Source organism: Onychomys torridus, chromosome 9, assembly GCF_903995425.1.
Source record: "Onychomys torridus chromosome 9, mOncTor1.1, whole genome shotgun sequence".
Taxonomy (NCBI): domain Eukaryota; kingdom Metazoa; phylum Chordata; class Mammalia; order Rodentia; family Cricetidae; genus Onychomys; species Onychomys torridus.
The window spans coordinates 53,765,081-53,777,221 of NC_050451.1; the positions used below are offsets into that span (position 1 = coordinate 53,765,081).

The window sequence follows — 12,141 nt, forward strand, 5'->3', positions numbered from 1 at the left end:
CAATATTGCTAAAATCAAAGTACTTTTCAAAACCCTTTTGATAACATATTAATACTTTAGGGGGAACTATCATTTTCTTGGTTGTCAACTGAACAAAGAAAACACTAAGTATTAACATATGCCAATCACAACAGAAATTAAAGTTACTCATATGGTGAGAAAACTGTCCAGACTTGTTAAGTCAATTTAAGCAGATTAAGATTTGAAATCATGTTCTGCTATAGTTCTTCAATGGTCTCTTCAAAAAAAAAAAAAAAAAACAAACAAACAAACAAACAAAAAAACCAAACAAAAAATGGAAGAAAGAAAGTTCTTAACCTATAGCACTAGTATGATAAATAAAGAACACGGCCCAAACTGAACAGTGCTACTTGAAACAAACACTATCATGAAGATTGTGCAGAACAAGTGAATGATGGTCCCTGTTGAAAGTGACTGCAGGCCAACAACATTCACATACACATCACCACCAGCTTAGAGGAGGTGCGAGTACACGCCCAGAATCTGGAAGCACACAGGTGAGACTTTCACGGCAATGCTCACTTCACTGTTTGCACATGGCCCACTTTAAAGACAACCAATGAACACTTGGCAATTGGTAGTGATGCAGATGGTAACAGACGACATCTTTGAGCTCAAACTGGTATTTCTATCTTAACTTCCTATGATTCTTTGTGGATGTTTGTTTGGTTTGCCCATGCTGTTCTATGGAGCTTCTCAAACAGAAGCTTCCTGAGTTACTGGTTTATTTATAGACAAGTTATCAGTGGTGCCTTGTAAGGCATAAGGAAGGGTTTACCAACTATCAGTTATAAGGGACTTCAGGCCTCTCTGAGTGGTAACTCCAGTTCTGAGGAGAAAGATAGGACAGAGGAAGAGAAAAAATTTGGGGCTAAATGCTCAAATGTGTCTTATGCAGAATGGGTAATCTCTACTGGTACATACTTTGAAGAAGCAACATGACAAATAAATCATGACTACCAGAAAACTGGCTCTTCTGTCAGGTAGGAGCTCTTAATTTTAAAGGATGAAAGAAGCATACACATGAATAAGCAAGTGTCAAGAAATGTACTACAGTACACCTCTAATAAAGCTCTTAAGTCCTCAAGAACCTTAGTCTCTCATATTTCATAATGCTTCACAGTTTCCAAGAGCTTCCATATGGTTGTTTCCATTTGATCTTAATTTGACAACATTGTGAGGTAGGTAGAGTGGATATTCATCTCCAATCTTCATTTTCAAACAAGGGGAGCTAGGCTCAAGGAGGCTGACTTGTTCAAAGTTGAAAACTAGCATATGGCAAAGCCAGGCCTCCCTCCCAGAGTCTAGAATAATTTTTTCTGAGTGTGATTCTTGGATAGCCTGCTAAGAATCTTCTGTGTTTTTAGAAACATAGATCTGTGAAATCATACTGCCTTTGACTTATTGAGTAAGACTCTCCAGAGATGAGAGTTGAGAATTCTGCATTTTATAATGGATAATAAAGTAGGAAACAACAATATATTAGGTAACAATGTAAAGTGTATCACTGAGTCTGGCTAGATCTTCCCATGATCAAAAGTGATACCATCAGCCCATCATTAGGAGAAAGTGAGCTTAAAAGAATGGGCTTCAAGTCTGGCTAGCTAATATCACCTGGAAAGCTTCTGTTTGTTTTTAAAGCACCAACTCTCACCTGAGAGAGAGATGTTGGCTAACAAGAGCTCCCAGAGTGAGTCTTACCTGCAGTCAGGGCTGGGAATCACTGGGTTTTCTGAATAACACATTAGCATTTTCCAGAATTTTTCTTTCTGATCAGTTTCATACCCAATAAAGTTCACAGTTCATATCCTAAATCATTTAAGCTTTATAAGATAAAATGTCAAGTGTTTTTCACTTGATGTTTTTTAGATTAAAGGTATTCACAGAAAGAGTAACCATGCTCCACTTAGCTACAATGGTTTTCAAGAACCCAAATGAATCACCACTTTGGACTTAGATTACATATTTCAGATGTAAACAATGATTCAGAAACTGAAAATAGGAATGTGGGGCACAAGCAGTAGCCAACTGGCTACTGGGGAATTTGAGAGCAGACAATCAGCTCACTATAGGAGGGCCTGTATATCAATGTCTGATGGCTTTGGCAAGGTCACATCTCACTGTAGAAAAATACAACAACAAATACAGAGAAAATATTTTGCCATTTTGTAATTTGTTTACCACTTAAAAACCCTTATAATGTGTGATGCTTATCTTACTGCATGCCTCCACAGAACATATCTGAACATGAAGTTGTCTATGAATCAATACAATTACCTAGGAAAAGATGGCCACAAATTAAATTTTTTCTATCATGCATATGGATATTATAAAAACATAGCCCATAAAAGTAATATTTACAAAAGTAAAAAACAATACAACTGCAGGGGAAATGCTCATCTCTGCCTTTACTCCAATGCTAACTCATCCACATCCTGAATATCTGTGGGGAAGACTATGGACTTCGAGAGAACCTCCCACAGGCCAACTGGACTCTTCTGGCACTTTGATCCTATTAGCTAATACCCTTGCTGGCTTATCACAATCTTCTACAGTTTAAAAACAGTTCCTTTTTTTGCACTCAGTGGAAATAAACCTACAAAGTCCTAGTATTCATCTGAGAAATAAGCCTTGCATAGAAATTTTCTTTAATTCTGAAACTTTGTTTTATTAACAGAGCTACCAGAATGTCATTTCACCACAAGTTCATATTATCTGAAAGTTCACTACAAAGCAGTCACCACACATATAGGATTTTTCTAAATATAAAATAAGTGTGTTTATAAAAATGCTTACCAGACAATCATCTCTTCACAACCTAGAAAGAATTATTTTTGTGATGACATGATTCTTAGTGTTTGGGATGTGTTTACACGCCAAGTTTGATGTGATACAAAAAGCAAAGATCTACCTTCTCAGTGGGCACACTCTGCCTGATTAAAAGCAGGATGACAGCAAGTTACAGCAGCCAGCCATGTGAAGGCCAAGACTAAAACCCGCTTTCAACAGCACACGTTTCACTTTAGATGAGACTAAGCACTGGTCCCATCCTCTTCAATAACACGGTTCATGCTGGTGCCGTGTGTAATGTGAGTCATGGGGTTGTTACTGAGGTCTCGGATGCTGCTGTGTCGTGACTGCTCATTGAGCCGATGAGAACTACTGTGCCTGGAGTGATCCGTCAGGCGTGACATGCTGCCGTGAGGTAGTCTCTCCTCCATTCCTCGGTAGCTGCAGGGAGTGTACCTGCATAGTAGAGTGGATTTTGAAGTGAGTAGCTGAACACACCAGAAAGTAAAGCTAATAATTTTCACTAAAATGCCTTAGTAAGTGAAGTTACTGAGGTAAATCAACAGCGAGGAAGCAGTAAGTGACATGATTATTTAGAGTAATTTCATTATGCTGTAGAATTATCTGACATGGCTAACAGAGAGAATCCATGTAGGTCAGGATGAAGGTCCTATTCCCTGCAAAAGGGCAAACAGTAGATAAGTAAAGCTCACCCATTTGGAACTATGTTAACTACAGATCATTTTCTTACTCACATATGTATCAAATACAGTGGGCTCGGAGACATTAGGAAAGGGAACGAGGCACTGCCCTCAGACCGTACTTCTAGGTATAGTCAACAGTATGCAGACTCCAGTTTCACTAAAAGACAAGGGTTGGAGGAGGGAATGAAGAGTGACTGAAGCACCAGGGAATGAGCTGCTAACACTGGTGGTACCTGTGCCCATAACATCTGGACGGGCTAGTTACCAGCTGATCAGTCATCTGTATATGATCTTCCTTCTTTCCCTCAGGGTTTAAAGCTGTGAAGATGGTAATTTGTAGAAATCATATCTACTTAGAAGTTGCATGCTGATACACTATAACCAGTTCTCTCATCAGCAAATCCTTGTCCTCTAGCTGGGCTCTGCACACAGCTGGCTTTCCTACCCAGAAATGCAACCATAGGCTGATCAAATTTTCTTTTGTCACAACCCCAACTCAACAAACCACATCAGAGGCAAGAATATAAAAATAAAAATAAAAAAAAACCAATGACAATGAAAAAACTAACCTCAGCCACTGGAATGAGAAGTTATTAGTGCTAGGCCAGTCAAGGTCAGGAGAACCAATTAGACTTTTTATTGGTCCATTTATAAAGTTCATATGGTATTTATCAATCTTTCTGGCTAAACAGTGAGTTCTTTCAGAATAAGTACCATATTTCATATCTTTTTTGGGGGGTGGGGGTTCAAGACAGGGTTTCTCTATGTAGCCCTGGCTATCCTGGAACTCTGTAGACCAGGCTGGCCTCAAACTCACAGAGATCCCCCTGCCTCTGCCTCCCGAGTGCTGGGATTAATGGTGTGGGCCACCACAGGCCTTTTCTAAAATAATTTCTGTTCATATACTCACACACTCTTTTGGAAAACATAATTTAGGATAATAAAATTCAAAGAGAACTGAATATACATACTTGATGACTTTAATGAACATGTTGCTTTTGTTTGTTTTTATAGCATGGGGGTAAGAGGCCCTGGACTACAAGCCCTGCCTCAATATAATGTTTCTGAAAGTAAACAGGGCCAGGAATGTCTGTTAGGTCTATAATCCCAGCACTCAGGATGAGGAGACAAGAGAATTGAGAGCTCAAGGCCAGCCTGAGCAACATAGTGAGACCCTGTCTCAAATGCGAAGGACAAGGATAGACGTAGCACAGTTGTATAACGCTAGCCTAGATAAAAGTTCACAGGTTTCGTCCCCAGAACTGCAAAGGAAAGAAAAAACCATCTCAGAACACTGCAATCTATTTTGGGTTTTGTCTGTCTGTCTGCTTGTAGTGCTGGGGATTAAAGCAAGGCCTTGGGCATGTTGGGCAAGGGACCTGCCATGGAGCAGTGAGCCCAGTCTCACTCCACCCCTCCCCTTTTCTCCTTCCTTTCTTTTTGAGACAAGGCCTCTAAGTAGTCTCGAATGTTCCAGAGCTCACTATGTAGACTAGGTTGGCCTTGATCTAGAAATCTTCCCACCTAAGCTTCCCAAAAGTTAGGCTTAAAGGTAAGCACCACCATGCCAACAGAACAGTTATCAAAAGTAGCTGAAGAGCTACTGCTTTAAAAATCATTCACCTACCATTCTTTAATCATAACTATAAAAAATACCATGACTTAAGGTCAATCATTTGTAAAATTAAAAGATTTGAAAGAAAGATTCATGAACACTACTGAAGTAGCCATCTAGTTTTATAGCAGTGCTTGTCAATGGACTTTTTCATTCAATTACAGAGTTTAAATTTGAGAAGTCCTTTGAAAAACAGTCTTTTAAAATCTATCTTAGGAGCCGAGTGGTGGTGGTGCACACCTTTAATCCCAGCACTCGGGAGGCAGAGCCAGGCAAAGATTTGTGAGTTCGAGTCCAGCCTGATCTACAAAGTGAGATTCAGGACAGGCTCCAAAAGCTACACAGAGAAACCCTGTCTTGGAAAAAAAAAAAAACAAAAAACAACAACAAAAAAAAAAAAACCCAAAAAACCTATCTTAGGGACCAGGCACAATGGTACACACCTTTAGTTCCATCACTCAAAGAGGAGGCAGAGACAGGCAGATCTTTGTAAGTTTGAGGCCAGCCAAGCTACATAGTGAGACCCTGTTTGGGGTTGGGGATTTAGCTCAGTGGTAGAGAGCTTGCCTAGCAAGCGCAAGTCCCTGGGTTCGGTCCTCAGTTCAAAAACAAAACAAAACAAAACAAAACAAAACAAAACAAAACAAAACAAAACAAAACAAAACAAAACAAAACCTAAAGAAAACAGCCCCCTCCTCAAAAAAAAAAAAAAAACCCAAAAACCCAACACTATCTTTGTTTAAAATTTAAATAAAGAAAAAATAATAAAGAGGCTATCTCGGATTTCTACTGCTGTGATAAAACACCATGGTCAGGGAGTTATTTCAGCTTACAGTTTGTAGTTAGTTCACCATCCAGAGAACTCAGGGCAGGACCTCAAAGCAGGAACTGTTAGGGACTGGTGCAGGGGTCATAGAGGAACACTGCTTCCTGGTTTATTCCTCATGCTTTGCTCAGCCTGCTTTCTTATACAACATCTACCTGCCTGGGGTGGCACCACTGAAAGTGGGCTAGGCCTTCTCCTGTCAATTACTAATCAAGAAAATGCCTGACAGGCTTGCCTGTAGTCCAATCTTATGGAGGGAGGTATCTTCCCTATTGAGAGTCTCTCTTCCCAAATGTCTCTAGCTTATGTCAAAATGACATAAAACTAACCAGGACAGATGTATATATAAATGTTCTTAAATTTTCTCCTATTGATGAAACACTTCAGCCAGGCATGGTGCACATGTCTGTAACCCCAGAGAATGGAAGGTGACGGGAAGAAGAGCAACCCAGCTTTGGCTACACAGTAATTTCAAAGCCAGCCTGGGCTACAATAGACCCTACCCTGTTTCCAAACACTTAAATTTACATTTAGAACCTAGAGACATTTACATTTTTGCTACATGTTTTGGTAAAATAACTGGAATGCTTGCAAATGTAAATACATTACAATGGACTTGTTAGAATCTATTTTAAAATTATTACTTTGCATAATGATTATTGTTCTTCAAACTAAATAGATTTCCTAATTTCCAAGTATGATTTGCCAACTTTTACCTTTCAATGGCTTCCTAAGTATCAATTTCAAATAAATAGGGCAAATAAAGAAAGCATTTAGTAAAGAAAGTAATTTAAAAAACTAACAAACAAACCAAGTCCTGTGTGGTGGTGCATGTCTGTAATCCTACTTGGGGGATTCAGGCAGGAGGATTGGCAAGTCTGAGTCATGCCTGGGCAATGTAGCAAGACACCATCTCCAAAAAAATAAGGACAGGGAGGCTGGGGAAATGGCTCAGTAGGTAAAGAGTCTGCTGTGCAAGCAGGAGGGCCTGAGTTCACGTCCAGAAACCTCCTAAAAGCTGGCATGGCTGTACACACCTGTACCCTACTGCTGGGAAGGAAGAGACACACAGGTTCCTGGAGGTCACCAGCAGCTAGACTAACCAAGTCAGTGAGCTCCAGGTTCTCAAGAAGAATAAGGACATCCAATGCTGACACACTGTATACATACATATACATACATACACATGCACAGACAAGTACACACACCACACACACACTACAAAGGGCTGCGAAAAGAAATTTAATAGTAAAGTACTTGCTTACCATGTGCAAGGCCCTGGTTTAAGCAGGAATGGGAAGGGAGGAGAGGAGGGAAGAGAGGAAAGAGGGCAAAGGGTGGAAGGGAGAAGAGCAGAGAACACTCAAGTCATTTAAAATACATAAGGGCTTCCAGAGGACTGCAGCTTAGTTCCCAGCACCCACATCAGGCAGCTCATAACTGCCTGCAACTCCAGCTCCAGATCGGATGCCCTCTTCTGCCCCACATACACACAGATACACACACAGATGAAGTCTTTCCCTCGTGTTGAGATTACAAGCATGTGCCATTTGTGCCTGACATTCTTATGTGTGCTGTTTGGACTGAACTCCTGCCCCCACCTCCAAAGAATACATTTTCAGAGGAAAAATTACATTGTATAATTACATCTGAGAAACATGACTATCACAGAATTCTAAAATACAAATATTCTGTCCATGAATAAATAGGAACTATAAAGAAAGCAAATTTAATTACAGTGTTTAATATAAATTATATATGAAGGAATTGTCAAATTTCTGAACCTTTCAAAAGCCATTTAAACCAATGTGATTATATACCATACAATATGTAAATACATATTTTATATAGTACTGCATATAAAACAGTTTTAATATATGTTTAGACAAAATATTAGGATTGCCACTTTGCTGTTAAAAACATAGTAAGGGCACTCCAGAGTTGGTGAAAAAGCGATGATTCACATTTTGATTCTCTTTACTATTTGCTACCATTCATCTAAATAATTAAATCAACTGCAGTTCCAGTAGTGCGCTACTATTCACTCCACAACTTTCCTTTGCCAGGTCACTTATGTGACTGGTCACTTGTTCCTAAACTTCTACCTACTTTCTTTTCTAGCTGTCCTCTCATCTAACTACCAATTACCTACTCTTTGAAGTAATGTTTACATGTAGGTGTACGTAGTATGGAGATCAATAATTATTCAAGTAGTGAATCAAAGTGAGTTCTGGGAATCTGTGACCCATGGCCAGGATACCTTGAGATAATAAGATGGCTTGAAGACAGCACTAATGTGCAGTTGAAGCCTGACTGAAGCAGAAGGAAGTCTTCATAAGATGGCTTTTTGGATTATGGAAATCCTTGTTCAGACTTTTAGTTTCAATGTAGTCTAGAAACCTTTCACATCTGCCCTACAGTTCTGGGTATGGAAGAGAGTCCTATGTACATATTCACTCACCCAGATACAGGATGCCTTCAACAGATTGCACCCACATCATTTTGCTTCATATGTATGTATTGTGCCTTTTCTATAATGCTCTATGCTCCTAGAATATAGAAATTAAAAACCTTTCTTTTCTATATATTTATGCACAGAATGTTATATACAAACATAATACTAATAATAATAATGTCTATTCACCACTGAAAAGGATGAGACTAGGATGTCAAATATCATCACTAAGAGTTTATAGATAAAGTACATTCCAAAAACACAAAGAGAGAGAGAGAGAGAGAGAGAGAGAGAGAGAGAGAGAGAGAGAGCGAGAGAGCGCAAAGAGGAAGGGGAGGCATCTCAAAAATTGCGAGATGTGGAGAGAAGATGAACTTGCTATGCTGAGAAAAGGTACCAAACCACATGGCAGAGTATAAATAAGAAATATGGCTTAATTTAAAATGTAAGAGTTTGCTAGTAACAAGCCTGAGCTATTGGCCTGGTATTTATAATTAGTAGTAAGTTTCTGTGTGCTTATTTGGGAGCGGCTGCCAGGACACAGAGAAACTCTGCCTATACTGTATCTCCTTATCAGCATCTTAAATTAAGACCCCAAATCAATGGCTTCATTATACTCTCCTTTCTCAGGCTGTTTTAAAGTTCAAGTCAGACTTTATTTTCCTAGTACTCAAAGTCCTGCAATAGCCTCTCAATGTCAGAGAAACCCAAATCCTCAGCACGGCTGCATCTTCTAGAAGTCCCAACATACACTATGCTCTGGTCACACCTAGGCACTGAAACTTGCCTGCCTGTTCTTGTCTCTGTGCACACTGTTCCCTTGTCATTCATTCCCAAGTGTCTCCTCTGAATTCTATTTAAAGTAGAAGTGCCATCTGTTGGGAAGCTGTTTCTGACTGTCCACGATGAGGTAGATCTCATACACAATTTGATCTCCCTCCCTCCCTCTCTCTCTCTCTCTCTCCAGGTTCTACATAAGAAGGGAAAAAAGAGTTGTCTTTTGCTATCTAGCTTATTCCATTTAATTTGATGATCTGCAGTTCCACTCATTTTCCTGCAAAACAGTGATTTTTTTCCTTCTTTGTAGCTAAATAAAATCTCACTGTGCACATGTGCTACATTTTGTTTATATGTTCATCTGTTAATGAAAATCGAAGCTGATTCTACAACTTGGCTATTCTGAACAGTGGTGCAGTAAGAATAGGTAGAGGGGTGTGATGCTTTGAATGTAATTGGCTCTCCTAATCTAACAGGGAGTGGCACTATTGGGAGCTCTGGCCTTGTTGAAGTAGGTGTGGCCTTGTTGGAGGAAGTGTGTCACTGTGGGGGCGGGCTTTGAGGTCTCTTTTGCTTAAGCTTCATTCAATGTCACAGTCTATTTCTTGTGGCCTGCAAGATGTAGGACTCTCAGCTCCTTCTCTAGAACTATGTCTGCCTGCACGTTTCCCGCCATGACAACAGATTAAACCTCTGAAACTGTAAGCCAGTCCTAATTCAAGGTTTTCATTTATAAGAGCTGCCATGGTCATGGTATCTCTTTACAGCAAGTAAAACCCTAACTAAGGCAGAGGGGTGTCTCTACAGTATGCTGACTTTGATTGCTTTGGGTATCTTCTCAGGAATCAAATGGTGAGTCATAAGGAAGCTCTATTTTTAGTGTTCTGAGGGAACTCCAAATCTGATTTCCACAGTGGCTGGAATAATTTACATCCTCCCAAGTAACACTCATCCCATCTCCTCCCAATCCTTCCAACATTTACGTTTGTTTTCTTAAAGAACAAAAATCTAGCTTTCAAGTCAGCTGTCCCTCTCTCCCCACTGCCTCTCTACTCTCTGATAAACCCTCATTATCTCTCAAATGACTTAATGTGACAACTTGTAAGCAATTTCTAGCTCTAGTATCCCAACCTCAAATTTAATGCGAACCCTACATCCAGGCTTCCTTCCAGCCATCTCTCTGAAGCATTTTCTGAACTGTCTCCATGGTATCATAGTCACTCTTAGTCTCTGCTTCCACTGCACCTAGTAAACAAGGGCTTGGTACAGGGTGCTAGGATGTAGCTCAGTGGTAAAATCCTTACTTAGCATTCTCAACCTTGGGTTTAAACCCCAGCATCCCACAAAATAGCAGGCTGACAAAGGGACTTAATGCCACATCTGCTAACTCCTGGTAATAACTAAGGCTTCTGAGATGAAGCTCATCTGAGTACACACTGCCACAGGAGGTCTAAGCAGTAGTTGCCACTTTAATTAAAAAGCCTAAAGTGTTTAGTATCTGGCTCCTTAAGAAACACTTCCATAGCCCTGGAATATATTTTGCTTTATGTTTATATTTTACTTTATGTGCTTATTAACATTAATAACTGCAACATACTTGACACTGACACAGGCTCTGTTTCTAGTAAATCGGCACATTATCTCACTGAATTTTTATGACATTACAGAATTACTATTTCACCTTTATAGGCAAGGAAACTAAGTTTTATCATTCTAGATCTACACTCTTTAAGATTAACTTTTATTATTTCTAATTATATATATGTGTGCATGCCTGCATGTAGGTATGTGCATGTGAGTACAGGTTCCTGTGAAGGTGTTGGATCCTCTGGAGCTGGAGATGCAGATGGTTTGAAGCTGTCTGATGTGGGTGCTGGGAACTAAGCTCAGGTCCTTTGAAACAACGAGTACTTTTAGTTGCTAAACCATCTCTACAGCTCCTCAGATCCACATTATTTTGGGGGTGGGAGGGTTCAAGTCAGGATTTCTCTCTCTCTCTTTTTTTTTTCCAGAGCTGAGGACTGAACCCAGGGCCTTGCGCTTGCTAGGCAAGTGCTCTACCACTGAGCTAAATCCCCAACCCCAGGATTTCTCTATGTAATAACTCTGGCCATCCTAGAACTCGCTTTGTGACCAAGCTGGCCTTGAACTCACAGACATCCACCTGCTTCTGCTTCCCAAGGTGTGCACCACCACTGTGTGTGATATATTGTGTACCCCAATATATTGTGTACCCTAATAAACTTATCAGAGGATCAGAGGACAGAGCCAGCCACTAGATTAGACAGAGGCCAGAGAGTGGTGGCACACACCCTTAATCCTATCATTCTGGAGGCAGAGATCCATCTGGATCTCTATGAGTTCAAGGCCACACTGGAAACAGAGCCAGGCAGTAGAGGCACACACTTTTAATCCCAGCACTTGAGATCTCATGCCTTTGCTTGGAAAGCACACATGCCTTTAATCTCAGGAAATAACATGGCTGGGTGTAGAACAGTACATAAGATGTGAGGAGACAGGAACTAAGCAGCAGTTCAACTGAGAACCTCAGGGGTGAGGACTCAGAGGATTTTAGTCTAAGGATTCATGGAAACAGGATTGGCTGAGGAGTTGGCGAGGTGAGGTTGGCTATTGCTTGTTCTGTTTCTCTGATCTTTCAAAAAAGTTTATTAGCTGGGTAGTTTATTAGTGCACAGCCTTAATCCCAGCACTCGGGAGGCAGAGGCAGGTGGATCTCTGTGAGTTTGAGGCCAGCCTGGTCTACAGATCGTGATACAGGAAAGGCGCAAAGCTACACAGAAAAACCCTGTCTTGAAAAACAAAAACAAACAAACAAAAAGTTTATTAGGGTACACAATATATCACCACACCACTGCCTGGCTAAAGTCATCTTTCTAAAGTGACCGGTCCTCCTTCTTCCCACTCAGTGCCCTACAGTAACATCATACTGTCT

The 12,141-nt window shown here is 40.3% G+C and overlaps 1 protein-coding gene across 3 annotated transcripts in view; it reads right to left on the minus strand.

Annotated features, from left to right (window-relative positions):
* Positions 1–290: 290 nt before the first annotated feature.
* Fzd3 (frizzled class receptor 3) overlaps positions 291–12,141 on the minus strand; it is a 66,011-nt gene continuing 54,160 nt past the window's right edge. For 2 of the 3 annotated variants that reach the window (XM_036199898.1, XM_036199900.1), the window contains one exon: positions 291–3,267. In XM_036199898.1, the coding sequence (XP_036055791.1) occupies positions 3,054–3,267 (214 nt within the window). In that variant the 3' untranslated portion in view covers positions 291–3,053. Of the gene's footprint in view, positions 3,268–7,221; positions 7,235–12,141 lie in introns of all 3 variants that reach the window. The other variant, XM_036199899.1, reaches the window with a different exon arrangement.